At 52.8% G+C, this 24,609-nt stretch overlaps 1 protein-coding gene and 1 pseudogene across 1 annotated transcript in view; one reads left to right on the top strand and one right to left on the bottom strand.

Moving 5' to 3' along the window:
* PRDM15 (PR/SET domain 15) overlaps positions 1–24,609 on the bottom strand; it is a 61,329-nt gene that overhangs the window by 16,220 nt on the left and 20,500 nt on the right. The window contains exons 6-17 of the mRNA XM_075542271.1: positions 19,006–19,230; positions 16,120–16,249; positions 14,774–14,976; positions 14,391–14,485; positions 13,892–13,979; positions 11,626–11,793; positions 7,830–7,924; positions 4,904–5,035; positions 3,116–3,250; positions 2,027–2,190; positions 1,505–1,584; positions 1,188–1,307 (exon numbers count right to left, since the gene is read on the bottom strand). Of these exons, the coding sequence (XP_075398386.1) occupies positions 1,188–1,307; positions 1,505–1,584; positions 2,027–2,190; positions 3,116–3,250; positions 4,904–5,035; positions 7,830–7,924; positions 11,626–11,793; positions 13,892–13,979; positions 14,391–14,485; positions 14,774–14,976; positions 16,120–16,249; positions 19,006–19,230 (1,635 nt within the window). The remainder of the gene's footprint in view (positions 1–1,187; positions 1,308–1,504; positions 1,585–2,026; positions 2,191–3,115; positions 3,251–4,903; positions 5,036–7,829; positions 7,925–11,625; positions 11,794–13,891; positions 13,980–14,390; positions 14,486–14,773; positions 14,977–16,119; positions 16,250–19,005; positions 19,231–24,609) is intronic.
* Positions 20,150–20,215, top strand: LOC142441875 (U2 spliceosomal RNA; annotated as a pseudogene).

Below are 24,609 nucleotides of genomic sequence, written 5' to 3'. Positions count from 1 at the left end.
TGCCCAGTGCGGTGCATGTGTCCGCTGTCATTGACTGATGCTCCCAGGAGAGCTGACTGTGGGTTCTAGCAGGACGAGAGCCTTGACGACTTCAGTGTTTCTTCGTTTATCATGTAGTGTCGATTGGTCGCTTGGGAGGATGCTGGTTTTCTCTGCATTGAGCTGTAACCCCTATTGCAGGGCGCCACCCTCGAGCTTCTCCTCCAAGCGCTTCAGACAAGCACGCACGTGTGTCATCTGCATAGGGAAGGTTATTAAGCCTTCTACACACCTGATGCCACGACATTCTTCTTCAGGGAGTCCAGTGTCTCGGATGCTTTGCTCGGCGCCAGTAGAGGGCGCTCAAGTCTTTGGCCTGGCGTCTATGTTGGGGCCTTTGCAGCTCGGGATGGTTAACTGAGAGGTTGGAGGGCTGGGTTTACTCAGTGAGGCTTTGGATGAGAGGCCTGGTGACCCACTCTGGCTTTTCACTAACCTCTGCTCTTTCAGTTCGCAGCTCAGTGCCGCCCAGACTCCCAGTAGATGAAACAAGCAAGCAAAACACAACAAACACTGCCATCGAGTCAATTCTGACTCACAGAGACCCTGAAGGACAGGACATAAGTGTCCTCACGGTTTCGGCTTTATAGGAATACAAAGTCTCATCTTTCTCCCTTGGAGCCTCTGGTGGCTTCAAACCACTGACTTGGAGGTTAGCAGCCTAAATGCATCACCACAATGTCACCAGGGCTCCTGGCCTTTGTATGCGGGGGGCTCAAAAAGCTTGTGAAAATGTGCCATTGTTTTTAATTCATGATCACCACCCACCACCCCCAAACTTTCTGATGCTTTTAGTTTCCTATTTTTGACAGAATGAACAAACTGGTGCCTTTCCATTTATCTTGTCCTCTGCTGCTGCTCAGACCGCTTTATCTTTTATATTCCCGAATCACAGACTTACCACTTTTTATTTAAAAAATCCCTCCCCCGCCCATCAAATGAATGGTTTCCCCCTTGGGATGCATCCAAGAGAGCGCATCAATGACGGCGCACATCTCGCTACATACGGCGCGCTCTCATGGGCATTTCCTAGTACGGGTAACTGTGGCGTCTCTTCCTACATCTCCGGTCGGCCACCTGCCCGCTCTCTGGCCCGGCCGTGGCCGTGGCGGCAGGCGATGGACTGTGGCACGGCGCAGCTCGCGTACCTTTCCCGCACTCGGCGCACAGGTACTCGCGGAGGTTGTCGTGAACGCGCATGTGTTCTTTGAGCATGTCCTTCCGGGCAAAGGACTTCCCACACTGCTCACAGGCATGGCTCTTCACTCCTTGAAAACAAAGCCCCCCCAATGTCCGAGATGGGAAGTCCTCCCGGGTCATTTCCGGACCCAAGCGAACAGAGAAAGGACCACCACAGCAAGGCCACGGGGAACCAGGGCCGGGCGGACGGGAGTGGGTGGCTTAGGGGATGGGGACAGCTCCCTGTCACAATAGGCAGTCACCGGACAAAGGCCGTGTCACCCACCTGTGTGGATGAGCTTGTGCCGCTCCAGGTTCCCAATGCTGTTGAAGATGCGCCCGCAGATCTCGCAGGGGTGGATGTACCTGGAAGCAGAGGTGAGGCGGGGACGTGGCTGAGGCAGGACAAGGGACTTCCCCAAAACACCAGTGACGGCAAAAGCAGGGGCACATAGGGCTGTGTGGTGACCAAAAACCCCAACATTCTGCCTCTAGCTCAGGCTATTCACGCCCTCGAATGGACCAGTCAGCACCCAGAAGTAAGCTGGGTGCAAGGAGGTATGTGTGTGCATGCTGGGGCGGGGGAGGGGAGGGTGCTCCGGAGACAGGGTGAGAACTGTGCTGTTTTCTTCTGTGGGGTTGCCTCTGGGGTGAGGTGCAGCGTGTCAGGACTGAGGGCCAGACTGTGGGGAAAGTACCGCACAGACACACGTGTGTGTTTTTTACATGCCTGGGCAGCAGACGACACGCAGCCCCGAACGCCTGCCCCTTGCCCGCCCCAGGCCCGGCAGCCCCAGGCGGGCCTCACTTCTGCACGTTGGGGTCGGGCAGGTTCTCCCGGTGGATGACCATGTGGGCGTGGTAGGTGGCCTTGAGGGCGAAGCGGCGGTTGCAGATGCTGCAGCTGTAGCCCTTCTCCTTGTGCACCTCCATGATGTGTTTCAGGTACTCCTTCCCCCGGCCAAAGGTGAGCTGTGGGCGCCCAGGGCGGACACACAGAGGGGGGACACCTGTGACACCCAGGAAGGGGCGGTGCCACAGGTCCTTGACCTTCAATCATGCCACCCCCTACCCCCCGAGAGCCCCAGACTCTCACAGCGCAGAGGCTCTGAGAAAGGGGAGGAAAGACTGGCAGAGACCGCCAAGTCCCCCACCTCCAAATGGGTACCCACCCTTGCCCCAGCCCCCAGCCCCCTTCCTGGTGCTGTCTGATCCTCTCATTCTTCTCCTGAGTGACTGGGAGGGGTGCATGATCCCCAGCCCAGACAAGCATGCAGGGTGAAGTGCTAGGGCTTCTGGAGCGTGAGCCTGGCTCTTCTTGTATAAGAGAGGCCCCTCTGATCCAGCACTACCAGGTGCCGAGACGTGGAGCGGGGCTCGCTCACGGGAACAAAACCACGAGCCCCTTTCCACAAGAGGACGGCCTTGGGGACAGAGGGAGGAGAAGCGAAGGCGAGGGGAGCCCAGCCCGAGGCCGGTGCTGCAGCTTCAAGGGGATGGAGGCCCTCATGGGGAGCCCCGCAGCCGGCCATGTGCAAGCACCGAGCTCACTGAGTGGTACGAGTGACGGCCTGGTCTGTGCACATAGTAGGACCCAGGTGCATGGGACACAGATAAGCCTTCCAGAACGTGCTTTAAGGTGTGGGCATCAGGTACAGGGCCTGTGGGCAGCCCTGGACAGCACGGGCAGGGGTGTGTGGGCCACCCGTCACCACTGGGGTACGTGGGGTGCCCTGGCTAGCAGAGGGAGGTGGTGGGGTGTCAGGGCCAGCACAGGGTGGGCATATGGCATGTCCCAGCCTGTGCACAGCTCCCCGAGGCAGTCTTTGTGAGTGGGGTGTGGGCAGCCCTGCGGCTAGGAGCCTCCGGGCATTCCCACGGAGGCTGGTGAAGCTACCTGGCACCTTTTGCAGCTGTACTTGTGAGGCTCCGAGTCAGCGCTCTCGTCAGAATTGTCATCGTTTTCTTCAGAGGAGATGCCGATCTTGCCGATAAACTCTTCCCGTTGGTGGTCATCCATGAGGGCGATGTCCTGGAGACACAGCGTTCTTAAGGCACTCACTTCAAGCAGACCCCCCATCCCCACCCCCTCTACTGAGTCTCTTCATCAGAAAGGCCCACAGCGAGGACCAGGCAGTCAGCTCCACCTAGTCCAGCAGTTCTCAGCCTTCCTCACGCTGCGGCCCTTTCAGACAGGTCCTCATGTGACGGTGACTCCCCCAATCACATTATTGTCGTTGCTACTTCATCACTGTCATTTTGCTACTGTGATGAATCGGGCGACCCCTGTGAAAGGGTCGTTTGACCCCCAAAGGGGTTGCCACCCACAGGTTGAGAACCACTGTCCTCGTCGCTACCACCCTAGTGTGGTCCACAAAGTGCTGCTCTGGAATTGCCCCAGTTGCTTTCTTTCCTGCCTGCCTCAAGGTCCCCACTTTATTTGGGACCTTTGGCCCCATCTATTCTTTCTTTGAGGAGCCCCACCTGGCAGTGTAGTGGGTTGAGCTGGGCTGCTAATTGCAAGGTCAGCAGTTCAAAACCAGCAGCCACACAATGAGACCAAGAGGAAGCTTTCTACTCACGTAAACAGTTACAGTCTCAGAAATGCACAGGGGCAGTTCTACCCTGTCCTGCAGGGCTGCTATGAGTCGGCATCGACTCGATGGCAATATTGTTACTTTGGAGACCTTGGGTGGTGCCAATGGTTAATGCATGCCCTTGACTTCCAACCCAAATGCTGGAGGTTCCAAGCTATCTAGAGGTACCTCGGAAGAAAGCCCTGGGTAGCCACTCCTGAAACATCAGCCACTGAAAACTTACAGAGCACGCATCTACACTGACACGTATGTAACTTAGGTTATTTTACTTGATGTAGCTAGAAACACCACCACCCCCTTTTACAAATGCAGTTAGCCTAAGGCACTTAATGCAGTCTCTATGGAACTTTTGTAACTTACTACTTTGCTCAAAAGCAGACAGGCTGGATGTGGATGTCACCGAGAAGGGCCAGGTGATGTTGACAGTCTTCTCTCATTTATCTGTTAGTGATTAAAAGCTGGGCCCCACTATGTAGTCAGGCCACAAAGACTGGCCGAAGACTTCACAAACCTTATTGTTCTGATTGCGTGCTCATGGGCAACAGTGACCTGCCATGGCTACCCTGAAACCTGAGTTGAAGTACAACATCTGGATGTGCACCTGATGTGTAAATTTCAAACCAGAGGGACACGCTTTCTCTGGGCTCCGATTCCACGCAGGATAGCGTGTGGGCAGCCTGTTTGCCATTGCACCTCGCCAGCCCGCCTGCTAAACAGAAGCTGCTCGTCCGCCCTCAGACTTGGAGTGGGGACAGCGACTGCATTTCAGGTGGCACACGGGACGTTCCCATGAGTCGACTGGGGATGGCTCCCCAGGGATAGCTACAAGGACTACTATTTCTTCCTGTTTTTCCTCCCAGCTCCCCACACAACCGCCCCCGCCCACGGAGGCCAGGAGGAAGGCCACTGACCCCGCCAACTCCCGCGCTCTCCCCAGAGAGCAACAGAGGGAGGGGTTTTCCCTCCAGCCCCGCAGTCAGACTAGGGGAGACATTCCTAAGATATCTGCTTTTCTGGGGTGCCTGGTATCAGAGGGAACAGGGCCCGGGGACCTAGGGCACCCATCGTCTCAGTGAACAGGTCCTCACCTTGAAGTGGACGTGGATGTGGTCCCTGAGCACGTCCACCCGGAAGAACTTGCGCCCGCAGATCTCGCAGGTGTACTTCTTGTCGCCGTGGGTCAGCAGGTGCTTGTTCATGTTGCTGCGGCAGGAGAACACCTGTGGCAGGGCGCCCGGGAGGGTAGGTCAGAGGTGCGGGGTCTCTCACCCCCACTGCACTCCCACCACTGGCCTTTGGGAGGTACACAAATGAATTTCACATTTTTCCTCTTTCAGAAATTTATAATTAATTGGGAGTTACTATATACATCATACAAGGGGAACCCCACCAAAACCGGAATTGCTTGAGCAGAGCAGAGCTTTCATAGGACGCATTTTTCCTGCTAGGCGAGCACTAGCAACTCGTTCTGAGTTGGTGCACCCAGTGGTGTCACCTGGAAGGTTTTCTCTGATCACAAGGAGTTTTATCGTAAAAGCAGTTTTCTTTAAACCTTGTTTTTTGTGATGGTCGATTTAAGAGAACAGCGTGTGGCTGTGAAATTGTTTCCTGCTCGGGAAAAATGCCACAGAAACTGTTGTGATGTTGAGCACAGCTTACAAGGACAGCACTATGGGAAAACTCAAGTGCACAAGTGGTTCTCTCGTTTCACAAAAGGTGAAATGTTGATTGATGACAAACCTCATTATGGATATCATCCGTTTCCCAAGCCGATGAAAATGTCAACTGGTAGTGCATTTGGAGTTCATTCTACCAGGTCAGACTGTTAAGCATGCTTTCTATTTATAGGTTCTGAAAAGATTGTGTAACAGTGTGCAACAAAAAAAAGCCTGATTTGTGGCAGAGGGGGGACTGGTTTTGCCACCACGACAATGCACCTGCTCATGCAGCCTGAGAGAGAGCCAGCTTGGGGCAAAAAAAAAATAAATAAAACGCAGCATGCCTCTCTTGCCCCACACAACTTGCTCACCTGACCTCACTCTGAGCAACTTCCTTTTGTTTCTGGCAATGAAAAGGGGTATATCGGGAGGGTGGGGGAAGTTGAGGGAGAAAGGTGGAACAGATTACAAGGTCTACATATAACCTCCTCCCTGGGAGACAGACAGAGGAGAAGTGGGTGAGGGAGACATCGGATGGTGTAAGATATGACAAAATAATTTATAAATTATCAAGTGTTCAGGGGGAAGGGGGAGCGGGGATAGTGGGGAAAAATGAGGAGCTGATACAAAAGGCTTAAGTAGAAAGCAGATGTTTTGAGAATGATGATGGCAACATATGTACGAATGTGCTGGACACAATGGATGGATGGATTATGATGCATTATATGAGCCCCCAATAAAATGATTTTAAAAAAAGAAAAGGGGTATCTAAGGACAGCGATCTGAGGATGTAGAAGAGGTGAAGAAAAAAATGAGGGAGGTGCTGTAAGCCATCCAAACAGAATGGAATCGCAGATTTGACAAATGTATTCGATGTGATGGGGAGTATTTGAATGTTTTGTAAAAAAAATTTAAATACATAGCTTTGAAATTTTTTTTCTGGTTTTTTTTTTTTTTGTATTCCCTCGGTACCTTCCATAGTTCAATCACATCAAGCAGTAATGCAAAATCGCTACAACAGTTTCCAAACCTTTTTCTTCCTGGACTCCTTGACATTGTCTCCCTTTTACACTCCCAGCCCGTCCCGGGCCACTATCACTAGCCGCCCCCCACTCTCACCCAGACCCCTGAAGATCTATTCTACTTGTCCCTATAGGTTGATCAATCCTGTGTTTCTTATACCGAAAAACATATAGCACAACTTCAAGAGGGTGACCCCAATGACACCTCTGAGATAAACCCTAATATGAACGAACAAAACAAAACAAAAATACAGAAAATGGTGAAAACCAGATCAGGTCTAGCGTGCACCGGGGGCGATCAACTGACAAAGTGTTAACTGTTCAAGTCAGGTTCGTCCCTTTGATCCGCTGTACTCATCTCGCCAATGCATTGTTTAGTGACCACTGTCCTCCCACCGCTCTATTATGGAGAGAGGGAGGACCAGAGGCCTATTTCCTAAGCTTACGATGGTCTAACTCCTGTCGGCAATGGGAGGCACAAATCCTTGCCTGATGCTAAAATCGTCATTTCTCTCCTAATCTTTAAAATCCGCACATCAGCATTTTGCAGAAATAACCTTTTGCTGCTCTGTACCCAGGATGACTCAAGGGAGCAAAACACCTTAAGAAATGTTCAAGGGGCCATGCGCACTGCAAGGATGAGAAGCTAACAACTCCAGGGCCAGGGCCCTGCAGAAAACCAGGACCGTCACTCCCCCGTAGCCCGCAGAATCACCCCTGTGGGGAGAAGCCAGCTGAACTCGGCATCTGGGGCCCCACCCTCCTGCACACGCTTTCAAGGCACTCATTACCTTTGCAACGTGGCCAACTACGAAACACCCCGTGAGCCTCAATTCTCCCCTGGCGCGAAAACGAAACTCAAAAATCAAGAGAGCACGTTTGCGTGGAAATTCAGTAACGGGACCGTGTTGAGGGAGGTTTCCCACACGTGCACTGAAAGCCAGGGTTACCCTTCCCCCTGCCGCAGGTGGCTCTGAGGGTCCGGTAAGGGCAGCTCTGAGGTCTGGTGGGCTGATGGGGAATCAGGCAGTGAGGGTGCACACAGTGCCTCTAGAACCAGGTCCACGCCACTGGATTGTACAGGCAGAATTTGTACTGGCTGTTTGATTGCACCACAATAATAATATATATATATATACATAAATATACATTTTAAAGATCAAAATAACAAACGCATGAAGATGGTGGAGACTTTAGTTTAGGGCCACCCAAAAGCCCACTGTTAACTCCAAGCAAGTCCTCCCTGCACTGTTCTCTGGGTTACCAGCTGAGCTTTCATGGAAGACAGCAGTGAGCTTGTATTTCAGATGACAGGAGTGAGAGCGAAGTGTTACCTTGCCACAGACGGGGCATCCCGAAGGCTCCTTCTTGTACCGAACCAGGTTCTCAGCGCTGGTCTCCAGGTCTTCCCTCTTGACTCGCCTCACTCCTGAAAACCCCAGCCCCCAGCAGGGGAGAGTATGTGAGAGGCACATCCACATAGCCCAGTTCTGACTCCACACAGCGCCCTCCAGCTGGGCCAGGTGGAGGGATGGATACGTAGGGGACTCAGTGATAACGCTGATGGACAGGAGCAGCTAGCCACGCTCCTGACTGCTGCCAGGACTGGGAAGAAGGGTCCGACGTCAGGCTGCAGGCTCAGCACCTGGACCTCCAAGTACGGGAGGGACTTGGAGATGAATGGGTTTCATGTGTTTCCATCCTACCATGGAGAAGAGTTAAGGTGAGCTACAACTAAAGAAGATTTCTTTTATTTCAGCCAGCAGCTCAAAGTCAGGATTCTCTCAGAGGGCTGTGAGTAGGCTTGTACTTTCATTAGACCAACATGAATGCTCACGCCGGGCTCCTTAAATGAGTAAAATGAGGACCCGCGTGCAAAGTCAGCTGATAACAGCATATGTCTAGTCTCTGCAGAGATCGAAGCAGACATTTGGTCTGCTTCTAATGTAGTCTGCATACAGTGGAATATTACTCAGCCCAAGGGGATGTGGGGTCCTGATGCACCCCTCAACACAGATGAACCTGGAAACCCCCAAACAGAACCCAATGCTATCAACCTGATTCTGACTCAGCAAGCCAACAGGCCAGGGCAGAGTGGCTCCCTGGGTTACCTAGGGTGTCTGTCTCTAGGGAAGCAGACGGCCACATCTTCCTTCCAGGAGATGACAGGTGGGTGCGAACCGCCGACTTCTTAATTTGCAACTGAGCACCGTACTGCACGCTCAGGGCCTCTTGAGTGAACCACTTCAGTTCACTATCCCACTTGGATGAACTATAATTCCTTCTGCCAGGAACCAAGGATCCCCGAGGGCACAGGGGAAGTGCTCAACCTAAAGGTCAGTGGCTGGTCCCCAGCAGCACAGGAGAACGATGAGCATTCTGCTCTCAGGAAGGAGCCCTGCAGGGCAGTTCTACTCTCTCCTGCAGGGTCTCTGGGAGTCAGAAACGACTGAATGGCAATTTTTTTTTTTTTTGTCTTCTCTTTGCACCAGGCCTGGAGAAGCAGAGGAGGGAGATGTATTCAGAGCACTGAGTCTGTGTTTAAGGTGATGAAACACTGGACACTAGATATGAGGAATGGCTGCACAACATGGTGACATAATCACTGTCCATGAATTGTGCATTTAAAACATGGCCAAAACACGTACTGTTTTTGTATTGTCTATTCTGTCGTACTAAAATACAAATAGGGGAGGGGGGTCGAAAAAGAATTTTTTAAAATAAAATAAAATGCAAATAAACAAAATAGATACAAAACTGTCTGCATGAACAGGTGATTGCTGAACAAAAGCAGAGAGGGGAAGGCAGGCCCTTCCTGGGCTGGTTTCTGGAAACCCCCCTGGCAATGTGGCGCTGGTACCGCCTTAACATTGGCACACACTGGCCAGAAGACTCAAACACACACCCATTCCTCAGAAGAGACCGGGAGGGTCCAAGGTGCAGCCCATACCATGTCTGAGGGAGCCGCTTAGACCTGCTCACTGTGAAGGAAATACTCACAAACACAGCACCTCACTAGGGTATCCACACGGGCAAGGATGTGCACTGCCAATGAGTCAGAGAACCCCACTGAGGGAACACTAAGATCAGCCGGGACACAAGAAACTCCTGCGGCAGTGGCACCCAGGGCTGACACCCATCAAGCACCTGCTCAGAGCTTCATAAGCAGGCCTGAATCCACCCAGCACCAACCCCATCAGGGGGGCTGTTACCCTCTCCAGTTTACAGGTAGGTTCAGTTTACAGCTGAGGCATGGAAGCTTGCCCAGAGCTACTGTGAGCTTTGCACTGACCTCCACCCAAAAGCGCTGGTCTTGCTCCACGGTCCCTAACCTTGGGCACTTCCCCGGTGAATGGAGCCTTTAGGGCCCCAGAGGGCTGCCGAGCACACACCTAAGGGTTCGTGGTCGTGAGGTGACTCTTGAATGGGGGTGATCAAGATGAGCTCAGGGTTAGTTCAACCAATCAGTTCTATGTGCAGAAACTCCAAAAACACACTGAACATGGGAGCCCCCTGAAAGACCCGTGCGAGATGGGGAGCTTCGGGCTCAGTCCCCTCTTGAGGCCTTGCTCTTACTGCCCATTCCCTTCTGTCCTTTTGCCATAATCAAACTGCAGCTGCGCGTACAGCAACGACTGAGCCCTGGGAGACTTCCTACAGAATTCCTGAGCCTGAGGGAGCGGTGGGAGCCAGTTGGTCGAAAGTGAGGGTCTCCAGGCTGGCCGTCTCAAGACCAGGATGCACTTGGCTGCCTGGAGGCCTGAGCCCTTTGACTGAAGAGCCTTGACCTCACTCTGGCGGTGTGGTCAGGGAAGTGCCGCGGGAGCGGCTGGCATCGGAGAGGAGATGTGCAGGTTGTTGGTGTGTCTTAGAGAAGACAGGCACACAGAGAGATACCCCAACATGGCCCCACCCCCAGGCACAAAGTGGGGGCCCAGTTTGATTTCAGATCGTTCAACACGGGGACACCTGTGGATAGCATGTGGCAGATAAAAAAGGAAAAGGCTGTGGATCTTTGTGTACCAGTGTGAAGAACAGGTAAAAAAACAAAGTCCAAATATATGTGTATCAACACACACACGTACACACAGGGATGCCATTCACATTCCTGTCATGCCTGTCCTGCTGCTCCGTCTTTCCGAGACACAATTGGTCCCCAAAAAGCCCACTTTTTCTTGCCCTCGGCACCTGACAGGGCTCCTGGGTGGCACAAACATCTTCAGCTGTCAACCAAAAGGCTGGCCGCTAGGGTGCACCCAGAGGTGCCTCCAGAGACAGGCCTGGGGCAGACAGCTCAGAAACCAGCCACTAAGACCCCTGGGAGCAGTCCTCCTCTGATGCACAGAGGCCCCTGAGTTGGGCCTGATGCCACCATAGCGCTGTGGGGCTTTTTGTTTGCTTTGTTTTCATCCTGCAAGCTCACCACGTGGACAGACCACCCTGCCTACTCCCCGACCCCAAGCTTGCTACACGCAGCACCACACATCACCCAGCACCCCTGAGGCCAAAGGGCAAACACAAAAGAGACCATGAACCAAGGGGAAACCACTCACAGTGCCGCCTCCCCAACACCATCCACCTGGAAGGTCCTCTTCTCTGTAGGTGGCTGAGACGCGGCCACGTACACAATTTCATATACTGGTTCTCCTACTCCCTATCAGGGCAATGCGCTATACTTCAATATTAAAAACTCATTTCACAACAATCATACAAATGTCCCCCGCTTTTTCAGAACATATTTGTTCCTGCTGCTGAAGGAGTGGTGAGCGGCTGTCGAGCCGACCCGAAACTCACGGGGATCCCAGGTGCTGCAGAGCAGAGCTGCTCCAGGGGGTTTGGCAGGTTGTGACCGTCAGAAGCAGACTGCCAGCCCTTTCTTCCACAGAACCACTGGGTGAGTTTGAATTGCTAACCCTCTGTCTAGACGGGAGTGGTTTCTACAGATCCACACATTCCACACAAGGGAACATTCCACACATGGGAACACCAACACCCGCCTCTGTCTCCGGGTCTGAGGAGGATTCCTGAATCAAACAGTGGGCATTCCTAACTGCTTCCCAAAGAGGTGGGCCAACACGTACACCTGTCTGTCCCCAGACCCTCCCCGCCCTGGGCCAAGGGGCCGCTCACCCTCCAGGTGCCGCCGCTGGTGGTCGAGCATGACGTCCTTGCGGTAGAACATCTTGTTGCAGACCTCGCAGGCGAACTTCTTGTCCCCGTGCTTCTTCTTGTGCTTGGAGAGGTTGCTGTTGGTGGAGAAGAATCTGAAACACATCTCACATTGGAACGTCTTGTCATCTGTCCGGAAAGCAAACAAACAGACAGCGTTGTGGTGAAACGGCATCAGACACCGAGTCGGCGAGGGGCCCAGCGATGATGGGAGGGGACATGAGAGGGACAGCAGGACCCAGGAAGGCCGTCCCTGCAATCTCTTAAGTCATCTACCCCAGAACCCGACACAGGGAAGACGGGGCATACATGCGTTCACGCAACCTTAACAGCACACAGCTCACGTCCCACCATTGTCGGGCTACACCGGCCCTCTTCCCGCCCGCGCCAACCGCCCGAGACACTGGGTGTGTGCTTCCTCCTCCGGTCCGCGGCTCCCCACGGCCGGCACAAGTCCCCAGTCTCTTCGACCCACTGTACGGAAAGCTGTCTTATTTCCAGGTGTGGGGGCCCTTCTTTAACAGAAATCCCCCCACCACACATGCACTCATACACAGACACACACATGCACAGACCCTCAGTCATACGACAACACACGCACTCATACTCATTCACATACTCACAGACTCATCCCTGTCTTAGCCAGCCGCTCTCAGTTGCACACTCACTCACACGTACACAATCAAGCCCGCAGAACTGCGCATGCCCCTGTGTCCACTGCTTCACCTCCCAGGCCCTCAGTCAAGGACAGGCATACTGTGTGTGGTTTTCAGCTCTGCCCAGGACACTAGCCGTCTCTGACTCACTTCCCACCCCCACACGGCACTCTCTCTCCAACGTCCAGGAGTCCTTCTGCTTGTGAGGCCACAGGCTGGGCTTGCTGACCCACAGAGGGAGAGCTGAGTGCCTTCAGGCTGAGGCATACCAGTGGGGGGTGTCTCCGGGCACTTAATTTAGGGAGCTGAGTTCCAGGACCCATGAGCTTGAGCTGAGCACCTTTGGGTTGAGGTTTACAGTGGAGTGACAGGCCCTTTACTAGAAGAACTGTGTAACACGTCCCAACTGGACCACACTCTCCTGGGCATCTCTCATCTGCCTAGCAACGTGTGAGCTAGTAAACCGTGAACACTGTCTGTGATTCTGTGTGGCCACCGCACTGGATGCCGGCGCACAGCTGGGAAGGAGAGAGAGGGAGTGTTGTCTGAGCTACAACACACCAGGCCAGATACAAACTCAACCCCACCTCCTCTTTCCACTGGCAGCTTCCAGCCACACGCACGGCCGGGGCAGGGCTGCTTTCATCTTACTTCTAGAGACTGGTGGGCAGAGAAGGCTCAGAAGACAAGTGCTTTTTGCCAAGTACCAACAAGTTCCTACCCTGGATGCTGGCAGCAAAATGGGTAAAGGGCAGCTGTCGGCTAAGGAATGTCATTGCAAATGGGTGGGGCCCAGCTCTCCCTTCCAAAGCCAGCTGACCAGTGGTGGTCAGGTTGACATTGATTCATGGGGTGACCACGTGTGCTCAGGCGGGGGCCGGGGTAGGGGTTAGCAGTGGCTGCTTTTTCCAGAAGTGGTTCACAGACCTTTCTTCTGAGGACTCTAAGGGAACACGAAGCTCCAGCCTTTCAGGTCACAGCGGCGAGTGTGGCCACCCGCGCCGTCCAGGAGACTGCTGGAGTCACCGCCCTGACTCCTCACGTGGTTGTAAAGCAAAGCGTCCACAACACTCACCACGCCTAGCCTCACTCACCAAGGCCTCCAATGCGAGCCCACAGGGAGGAGGTAAGAAAATCAACTCCTTCGGACACGGGAGGTTTCCATCTGTGTGTCTCTAGCATGGGTGCTAACGGCTTCAGAGCAACACGCACGGCAGGAAGTGCTGCAGGTGAGGTGTGCTCAAGAATGCCACGTTAACTTTTCCGTGTGTGACGGTTTCGATCGAGTGGCTGAAGAAGCGAGCGGAGTCCCTGCGTGGGGCAAGCGACTAAACGGAAGACTACCAGCTGAAAACTCGGTCGTTCAAACCCACCCAGAGGCACTTCGGAAGCCAAGCCTGGCACCTGCTTCTACAGCACCCGACGCTGAGGAGGCAGGGGAGCAGCTCCGCCCTGCCCCACAGGGGCAGCACGGGCTGGATTGGGGCTGAGAACCCGCTGCCACCTGCTGCCACCTGAGACGGGAGCCGGAGGCAAGTGCGAGGCACAGCGGCATGGAAGTGTCCCCTCACCTGTCCTGCAGTTGTGGAACTCCAGCGCGCTCTCGATGCGGAAGGCCTTCTCACAAGTCCCACAGCGGTACCTGTACTCGCTGTCCACCTGGCGGCAGACAGGGGGAGGGGCACGGTTACCTGGATGAGACCAGAGCGTGCCCACTCGGAGTCGGGGCGCGGCACTTTCTGGCGCACGGCTCTTTCTCGCGGGCTGTCCTCCTTCACTGGGGGACACAGGGAACAGGGCTGCACTCTTGCCCTCCAGGAGTCCTAGGAAGAGAGTCCTCTACTGGGGTGCCACATTCCAAAAGGCAGCCTCCCACTCTCCCGCACCCCTCCCCTGCCTTTGTCAGGGGCTTATCAGACTGGGGTGGGCTGAGTGCAGCCCCAGGTCCGCCCACGGAAGCCCCAGGGGACCTAGGGCCTTGGAGGGGCTCCTGGCTCTCAGCTCTCTCTCTGGCCCCTCTTTTCCCTCCTCTCTGACTCGCGAGAGGACCCTGGGGCCGCTGCCACCCACCTCGTTCCTGCTGTGCTTGTAGGAAACATGTTGCTTTAGACTCTCCTTGCGGCTGAACAATTTGGCACATTCCTCACATTTAAACAGCTTGTCACCTGAGGAATCGACCAACACAAAGCTGATTCACTACTTCAAGCATCTGCTAAAGAAAAAAAAAACATGGATTCCCCGCCTCGGAAACCCGGAAGTCTTGTGGACATGGTGACCACGGCCTATCGAGCCCTCTCTCCCTGGAGCACGGGGCGGCTGCCCTCGGGGGCATGCTAGCACCCGGGGACACCAGCGATGTGCAGAAACACCTGGTGGGGGTGGGGTGGGATATGAGACTGGCTACCAGGCCTCGGCCCCTGTGGCAGGCGCTGGCCAGACAGCTAGACACTCACCATGGGAGCGCACGTGCCGGCTGAGGTTGCTGCTGTTCTGGAAGATCTTGCTGCAGATGTTGCACTGGTAGACACGCTTGTGCTCCCCCAGCTGCTTGATGAGCTTCCGCCGGATGCCGTGCCGGCTGGACAGGATCAGGCTCCTCTTGAGGGTGATGGTGCTGTGCGCGTGGTGTGTGAACCTGCTGGTGGAGACGCCAGCGCTGGGGGAAGGGAGGAAAGATGGGGAGCAGAGGAGACCCAGGTCAAAGTCACCTCGGAGGGAGCCTCCTTGCCACGCATCCCTGCTAAGCCCGAGTCCCCCAAGGAGAAAGACTGGCACCGGCCGGGCGTCCCTTGGACGAAATGATGCCCCTAAGTGGGGCTCCTTCGGTGGCAGCCACGCCTCGCACGTGTTGCAGCTCCGCCACCAGGGCGCTGGGACGGCAGCTGGTGCCCCGACTTGAATAAATAAGTCTGTGTCCTGCTTTCGCACTTGGCTTGACCCTTCTGTTTTAAATGTTCACGAGGGGAAAACTGCCGTTCTCTCTTATTTCCCATTTGCCCGTGAGCTCTTTGAAGCCCCCGTGTAGTTTCCCCGGTCTGCTTTGAAAATGTCTTCTCTGTACTACGGGTGCTCTTGACAACGAGCCATCTGCAATCCTCTGGGTGATTAAACACAAACAACTCAAAGCCACGGGTCGATTCCAACTCACGGCGAGCCTACAACTCAAGGCCGAACGGCCCCTGCGGTTCCCAAGGCTGCAACTCTTCCCAGGGGCAGTCCCGCCTTTCTGTGATGGAGCGGCTGGTGGCTTGAACTGCAGACCCGGCGGCGACCAGTTCAAATGTGTGAGCCACTGTGCCAAGGCTCCTCCAAGAGCTTAAGGAGGTAACATTCTTGTGACATTAACTTGACCTCCAGCTTCAGCGTGTCCACAGCCCCACCAGCTACAGGTTCTACAAGCCCACGGGCGCCAGCAGAACTGTGCTCCACCGAGTTGCTCTTTGGGAACAGAGCACCAGGACAGCTGCCTCTGGGTGGATGCCCACCTGCACTCTTTCCATTTGTAGCTGAGCACCAGTTTTACTTCCAGAGTAAAAAGTTAGCCAAGAATAATAACTACAAGAGAAAGAGTTGTTTTCCAGGTTCATAAGGGAAGACAACGAAATACCAATGCCCAGAACAAGGTGTCAAGTTGCGGGCACCCGACTAGGATGCTGCTTTCACAGTGGATGCACTGGCTACCCCTGCGCTCCAGGCGGGATGCTGCTTCGGGCACACAGCCCTTCCCCTTCCTCAGGCTGTGCCCTCTGGGAGGCAGCCGCCCTCCCCAGCGAGCCACCCCCTGCGGGGCGGGACTTACCTTGGCACAGAGCCACTGTCGCTGGGGGTGGTGGCCAGCTTCCCCAGCACCAGCTCCATGATGCGCTCGTCAGGGGCTGCACTCGCAGGCTCGTCCGGGGGGACCTCAGTGACAATCTCCGCCACGTGCTCTGTGGAAGGAGGACGCGACAGGTCATCACGGGGGCAGGGGCCGACACCGCAAACAAGAGGTGCCCAAGGGACAAGGGACATCTCAAAACTGCACACTCAAACCAGCTGCTGCCAAGGCATGGCGGGTGACCCCACTTGCATCAGAGAAGAGCTCTGCTCCATGGGGGTTGCAGGAACTTCATTGTTTTGGAAAGCAGACAACAGACCTGTCTTTTGACATGCCCCTGGGTAGACATGAACCTCCAACCTTCTGATGAATAGTCCGGTGCTTTAACAGTGTGTGCTACCCTGGAGTCAAGCCAAAGTTGTAGGAACTAAACTGTAAGCTATCAAACAGGAGGAGGGGGGAATGGGGGCGGGGGGGGGCAACTAGTCACATTATAAAATCTACACATTAGCCTCTAACTGCAGAAAAGCAACATTTTATCATTTTATTCTTGACTTGGCACTAGAAGTTATAATTTGGTCACACACATACTCCTCCCTCCCACCCGCCCCCCCCAAAAAAAGACAGCAGCCATAGCATTGCTTCTCTGTGTCCATGTACCTACCTAAAAGTAGCCTGGACACCTAGTGGAATTTCCCCACTTAGTGAAGTAGCCCTGACAGAGACTGAGAAACAGCCGTCTCAGGTAGATGTGACCTCGAGCATGCTCAGAAGGCACATCAGCACCGTGTCTTAGAGTCAGATAGCAACTGCCACATTGAGGGACCCAGGCCCGACAACCCAGACACATCAAATACAGACGAATAACAAGAGCCTGGGAGCCAATGGCACCTAGTATTCAGTGTCCTCCTAAATGAGTACTAATTAGCTGGACAATCACACAATCAGCTTCCCATTGAGGAGGTGCACGGCGGTGGTGACCCTGTGCCCAGCGGGGAAGCCACTCTTCGTCACGATCCCTAGGCATGCCAGAGCAGAGGAGGGTCCAACCGAAGTGGTTGGAAGGGTCTTCTGAACATCTCTCTTACTTATTTATCTATTTCTAAATTCGAAGAGAAAATAAATAATTCTCACTTTCACAGAGGAAATTCTGGGAAATATATATGTAAATACATACAAAAACTGCCCCATGGTCAAGAAGGAGGCTGTGAGGGGGCCAGTGTCCGGACATCATGTCCAGTCAAGCAGAGGAGGAAGGCCGTGTGAGGAGAGCCAGCAGGAGAGCGAGCCCCCTGAGGACACTGTGCGGCCAAGGGGAGAAGAGCAGTCTAGATCTGGAGATGAGTCCAATGTCCACCCCCAACTGTGATGCTCACACAATGCTAGGCGAGTCCTCCGGTGGTGGGGGGGGGGGTGGGGGCGGTCGCCCTACGTTGCTGGGAAAGTCACACACGGTGGCAATAGTCGGGCACAGGGGCTGTCTCATGATGCCTGCCTCATCGTCGCTCTGTGGAGCAGTGTCCCCACTGTTAGGGGCTACGGAGCGAACTCCAAGGCAGGGCCCATGCATACACCAGGGACACAGCCGCTGCTCTGTTGGAGGGGCTTCCTCTCTTTCACTGACCCTCGACCTCACCAAGCCGGACGACCTTTCCTAACAACCGGCCCACCTGCTGGCACGCCCAAAGGCAGACTGAAATCTGGTTTTCTCCCCTCTAAGGAGCGTTCTGGCTGTACTTCCTCCGCAGGAGACTTGTCCTTCCTCTGGCAGTCCATGCCGTCAATACACAATTCAAATCCATGGGTTATTTTTCCGTGTTCCAGTTGTCCAGTTTTCACACACATATGAGCGGATAGAAAACACCACGGCCTTTGTCACTACAGAGACTTCTTAGCTTCTTAAGACCATCAAGTGATGGTTTTGTGGCCCAGATTTGCCCAGTGGGACACGTCCTAGGATCCTCAGAATGCCGCTCCCCGAGTGTTGATGGGTGAGCCCAGTAGAACAAAATCCTCGACAGTTTCCCTTTCTTCACCGTTTCTCACGGGCAGGGTGAGCGTGGGTGTCGACAGGGCACCGCTTCCTTCACTCTCGGGGGTGAGCCACCATAGAGGGCGTGGTCCTGAGCTGCCCCAGTAAGTGCTTCAAGTGCCCTTCACCTTCGGCAGGCAGGTTGGTAGCGAGTCTTCCTCCGGTCCGGATGGCCCACTGGTCTTCAGACAGCCAGCACCCTGGACCATTCACTCAGCCTACAGGCTGACTAAGTAGGGTGAGCCGATTCCATCGGACCCACACCTTCCTGATTGGCAGCCACGCAGCAGCCTCTGGATCCCTGCCCAGGCTGTGCATGGGCACAAGGGACCCTGCTCACCGACAGAGGAGAAGAGGGAGTGACTCCGGACAGAGCCCCAAGACACCACACACAGACACTGCAAGCCAGCGCGAGGCCCTGGCCGCCGTCAGGACCCCATTCACGCAGGACTCTGGAACAGGCTGGACGTGTTCTCGAGGAAAACAAATGCTTTCAAAGTGGCTGTCTGGGGTGTGGCCTGGGCACTACCGGGAGGGCCCGCTTCTTTGTCCTGACTGGGCTGCCAGCTGCCCGGCCGTGTACCTCCGTCAGACTCCACCCCTGGGCGCCCGGAAGGTGTGACTGACCGCGCAGCCTGTGTCTAATTCAGAGTGGATTTGGAGGAAGAGTAAATACCCATGTGACGCCCTGACACAGCGTTTTCCTGGGCAGTTCAAGGTGAGGTACCTCAGACTCCCTTCCTCAGCATCCCCTGCACCCCCCCACCCCGCTTCCATCCACCTCCCAGACTCCCCAGGTATTTGACCCACCGCCGCCTGGGGGACCATGTCCTCACCTGCAGGGTCCTTGTCTTCCACGATGACCAGAGGCTGCTCGGTTCGGGGTGCTTTGGGCTTCCTCCCCCTTCGAGGCTTTTTCTTCTGCTCTTTGGTGGCGCTGACAGTCTGGGGACCGGCAGGCAGCTCCACCTGGGGGACCTCGGGATCCTTCTCGGGAGCTGCTTCGCTCTGGCTGGCGGGGGGGACGCCTTTGGTTTGTTCCAGGTGAGTCAACAGGTGTTCTGCACAAAGAGAGATGCAAAGGCCAACCAAGAGTCAGGGTGCAGCAACCGGAAAGGCTGTCCGTCTGCCTGCCCCTGCCCCCACCGCTCCTCCTGGGTTTGGGACTTTGTGTTTCCTCTCTCTCGCCCTCTCTCAATTTTAATTGTTAATAGTATGCTCTTTCCACAAGCACATTAAGTGGACTGCTTCGGCTTTAGAAAATACAATCATTCCCAATGCTCAGAGCTTGACTATTAACGCTGACCAGGCAAATGGATAATAAAAAGGCTGGGGAGGCTCACCACCAAGTTTTATAAAACAGTAAAAGCACACAGGCACATGCCTGTGCCAACCAACACATGGAAGGGTGCTGCAGAGAAGCAGCGTTTTGCTCTGTCCTCAACTGAACAAAGCCTCCCAGAGCTCCCAAGAAGGCCAGAGAGGTGGAAGGTGCAGACAGCTCAGACAAAGGGCATCGCAGAGCCGCAGGAAGGGCAGGAATGCACCGCCAAGACAAGGACAAACGCACTTGACGGAGAGACGTCTCCTTTGTGCAATCTAGAGTCAAGATGTGATTCTCCCTATTGCAAACGGCAACGGACTCAACACAGGCACTGAGGACCGAGTGGTAGCCACTTCACTTGTTCGCTCTCAAGGTGCTAGGCCTGGTGGGGTGGGGGGGAGAACAAACTTCCAGAGAAATGACAAGACAATGTGACCCATATATGTAAGAGGCATTTGGCAGAGCATTCTAACAATGACCCGCGTTGGCTAAAAACACTGGGAAAGATGGGATAAAACAGATGTCCCGTTTCTGTTCCTTTTTTTGTTTTGTTAACAGTTTTATTGGCATATAATTCACAAATCCTACAATAGTTCCATCACACCGAGCTGACTTGTACAAACATCACCAGAATCGCTTTTAGAACATTTTCTTCAATCGCTTCTCGGCCTTTTGGCTAAGATCAAGTGTAGTAGAACATTTTCTTCATTCTTGCACTCATCGTTATTAGCTCCCACCTCCCCTGCCACACCCCCAGTTACGTCTCTAAAGATTTACCTTCCTGGATTTCATATACAGAAAGCTACACCCCAAACAAGCAAATTAACTAGCAATAGCAAAGTAAAGCAGAGAGCCATCTCACTAAAAAAAGCAGGAAATATTAATAACTAGAACAAATTTTCGGTGAATCAAAAGGGAGATCAAATGATAAGGTGCTACATTTTAACCTAATCGCATCTGCAATAATCCATCTTCTGGTGCATTCTGCATGATAACAAGGCTTTCACATTCCTGGGCTACAGTCAGAGGGGATTCACTGGCGGATTAGGCCAAGTGCACTTCTCCTTTTCTCCTTCATTTTTAAAAAAATGGAAACAACTTTAAATAGGTCAAAGGGGAGAGCAAATGATAAGCGATCGTATTTCAGTCTCACTACAGCCTGCCATAATCGACTTCACAGTACTCGCTGTTTGATAACACAGCCTCACAGCCTTCAACTATGAACAGATGGGTTCATAAGAGGCTTAATCCACGGGTGAGCCCTGCAAATAGATCTTGGGTTTCCACGGTCAGCCATAGCCTTCTGCAAAACAGGTATTCACAGGTTAAACTCTGATAACATTCCTTCCTTTGAACCTGGATTTTATGGTGTGCTTCTTCCGTGTAGACTTACTTGGCGCCTCACTTAGATGTCTGCCCTTAAGACCTCGCAGCCCTGGTAGTGTAGTAGTTACGAATTTGGATGTGATCCTCAAGGGGGGCAGTTTGAAGTCAGCAGCCACTTTTTAGGAAAAAAGACAGGGCCTTCCACTCCCATAAACAGTCAGAATCTCTGAAACTCACAGGGGCGGCTCTCCCCTGTCCTATGAACCAGTGTTGGCTCAATGAGAGTGTGTTTGGTTTTTCAGTTTTTTAGAACCCCAGACACTATTCCTTTTGATAGCCAGGCATACCTAGTGTCATTATCACGTGTTGCTAGATCTATCACCTATACGTTCAGTGATCTCTTCATGAGGTGAGCATCAGCAGGACATGTCATAAGAATTAACTGCTCTTAGAATGTGCAAGCCCAGAATCCATTCATATATCTACAGTTCATACATGTCTCTGGTTCACCTAAGAGACGCCATTGCCATTTTAAGTTAGAGAAGATGATCAATCATCCCCCTGGGGCATCACTTCCACTGCCATCAAGTCACTGCTGACTCAGAGCGATCCTAGAGGACAGGGTAGAACTGCCCACTCCCTGTAAATCTGCAAGACGGCAGATCTTCACAGGAGGAGGAAGCTTCGTCCCTCTGCTGAGGAGCTGACTGGTGGTTTCAAACCACTGGCCTTATGGTTAGCAGCCCAATATATAGCAGCTATACATTGAGAGTGCCTTTAGTTTAGTCAATGGTATCAAATTTGAAACACTTGAGAAAACAGACTTATACAAGCACAGCCACCTATGAACCTCAATGCAGCAAGGCGTAAATTGTTGGCTTGGACAAATTAGACTCACACTATTGACACAAACAACAGGGGTTGATTATAAAGCAAAACTTTCCTTTATATTTATCCGCAATGGCAGAGCCATCCAGCCAGATTAACACAGGTCATAATGAAGCAGGGAGGGCATTAAAATAGAAAGTGTGGTATATGGCAAACCCAGGCCGCCATTCATTGGGTACCCTCGAGGCAAGAGATGGAACCAAAGTCCAGTGTCCACCAGTTCTATGTCCTTGGACTGTCACCTGCTTCCTCTCACATTAGGGAGTTCCCGCCTGAAGTCCAAGGACTGCAGATAAGTTTGAGGTAAAGCCAAGTTCACTTAGTGGGGTTTCCATATCAAGTCCCTCTGTTGTGCCCTAGGAAAGATGGTGTGCACTTCCAAAGAACACAGTCTGAAATCCCAGTAGTCTAAAGTACACAGACTGGGTCACCAAGGGCTGCATAGAAACTAGGTTAAAAGTGTCCAATTAGGAGCTTAGTACCAGATATGTTTTCCCCTTGGGTTCTTTATAAGTAAAGTGTTTTTTTTCCCGATGGGAGTTTGCTCCTCCCTGATTTCCTACCAATGGAACTGTAATCACCTTCTCCGAGACATACATGTCCTCCACACCACCTAGATTTGAGTTCCCAGGAAGATTTGCTTATCACTCTGGCTGGAGTGCCAGTTGGATTGGGGTGACGTTAGAGTAATGTTGTATGGCAGAAATGGAATGATCGTATCCCTCTCCCCACACCTTGAAAGTCTGACCCAGCTGAGTGAGGTGTTCTCTGTTGAAGTGGTTGTAAAGATATACATTTAGAGGGGGTGTTATATGTTACACAGATGCTAGGCTGGCTCTCTACTTCGTTGCTTAGGAGACTGGATTTTGAGCATAAAAGAACAAACAAGATCCCTTCATGCCAGACACGCAGAGGCAATTTAAAGTCAAAGTATGAGCTGAGACTAAGGCACTCAGAGACTGGGGTCAGGGGTCTCACATATGAGACATGCGGGTCGGAGAGACATGTCTGCACAGGGTCAGTAAGCTGTGTGGCTCATATAAAGCAAAACTCAGGAAGGACTCCCGTAGGATCCACTGGCCTGAAAAAGCAGCTCTCTGCTCCCGTGTCACAATAATGGGATGGAAGAACAAAATGAGACACCCCCCCCCCCCCGGCCAGAGCATGGTACCCCACTGGACCTGACTGAAGGGCACACCTAGAGATAAAAATCAGACCTTGATCTACTTACAGGTTTTTCTTTCTTTTTAAAATTTTTCCTTTAATTAATTTATTCTTCTATGGGTAATTGGTTTGCTTTTTTGTTGTCATCGTTGTGTTCTCACTCATCGCCTATCTTGCTATGGTGCATATTATTATCTCTACAGATCTATCTAGATAAGAGAGACTGGATGAATAGTCTGGAGGAGAAAACAACGGAACCAATGGTTCAGGCAGGGGTAAGGAGGTGGTGCTGACCAACCCAGAGACAGGGGAGCAACAAGTGATCCAAAATCAGTGCCAAGGAGGGTGTGAGAGGCCTGGTACGGATTCAGCAAGGGCAATGTAACCGAGAGAAACAAGTGGCAATCTAGTTCAGAAGCAACAAAGCCCACATGGAAGAAACACACCAGCCTGTGAACACGAGCTGTCGAAGGGATCAGGTATCAAGCATTAAAGAATGAAAAATCATATCATTGTAAATGTGGGTAAGTGCAGAGTGGAGACTCAAAGCCCATCAGTAGGCAATTGGACACCCCCTTACTGAAGGGTTGTGGGGAGGAGATGAGCCAATCAGGGTGCAGGGTAGCAACGATGAAACATACAACTTTCCTCTAGTTCCTAAATACTTCCTCCTCCCCACCCCCACCCCCCACTATCAGGATCCCAATTCCACCTTACAAATCTGGCTAGACCAGAGGATGTACATTGGTACAGATAGGAACTGGAAACACAGGAAATCAAGGGCAGATGACTCCTTCAAGACCAGTGCTGAGAATGGTGATGCCTGAAGGGTGGAGGGAATGTGGGGTAGAAAGGAGGAACTGATTACAAGAATCGATTTATAGCCTCCTCCCTGGAGGGTGGACAGCAGAGAAGAGGGCGGGGAGAAACGTTGGACAGTGTAACATATGACAAAATAATAATTTATGAATTATGAAGGGTTCATGAGGTAGGGGGGAGTGGGGAGGGAGAGGGAAAATAAGCAGCTGATATTAAGGGCTCAAATAGAAGGCAAATGTTTTGAGAATGATGATGGCAACAAATGTACATATGTGCTTGACACAATGAATATATGTATGGATTGTGATAAGAATTGTACAAGCCCCCAATAAAATGATTTTTTAAAAATGACACCCCCCAAGAAAGTGAGGCCCCAGACCAAATCCAGAGATACATATGGTAGCCAACTAAAAAGGAGGGGGAGAAAAAGAAATGGGTAGCGGGGCACAGGGCACTAACCCCACCCAAGGGGAGGATATTATTTATATCTCCACAGGGAAAGAGGGACTGGACTTCCATATGGTGCTTCAAGATGTGAATGCAACACAATGGCAAGAACCAGGAAACCAGTAGAGAGGTCTGAGGGGCCAGCCCCAATCCTAACTACATGGACAGACGCCCCTCTCCCCAGAAGGATTTACTTCAGAGGACAGACTGAAGCTATAGCTCAGGGAGAGGGTACTGTCTGATCTGAGCACACATGAGCCAATGAAGGGGAAGGAAGAGAGAGTGGAGCACATCCTGGTCCACCAAGCCTTGAGGATGATATCCTTGCTCAGAGCAGCCAATGCACAGAGAGGACCATATGGCCAGCCCCACTACAAGACACGACATCCTTCACTGACCAATACCCCTACAAGGGACAACACTGGAGACAGAGCGTGGGAATTGCACCCGATCTGACCCTACCACATCGAGG

Source organism: Tenrec ecaudatus, chromosome 2 (genome assembly GCF_050624435.1).
Source record: "Tenrec ecaudatus isolate mTenEca1 chromosome 2, mTenEca1.hap1, whole genome shotgun sequence".
NCBI classification, from domain to species: domain Eukaryota; kingdom Metazoa; phylum Chordata; class Mammalia; order Afrosoricida; family Tenrecidae; genus Tenrec; species Tenrec ecaudatus.
The sequence above is the reverse complement of the archived record's forward strand: the minus strand, read 5'-3'. Positions and strand labels throughout refer to the sequence as shown.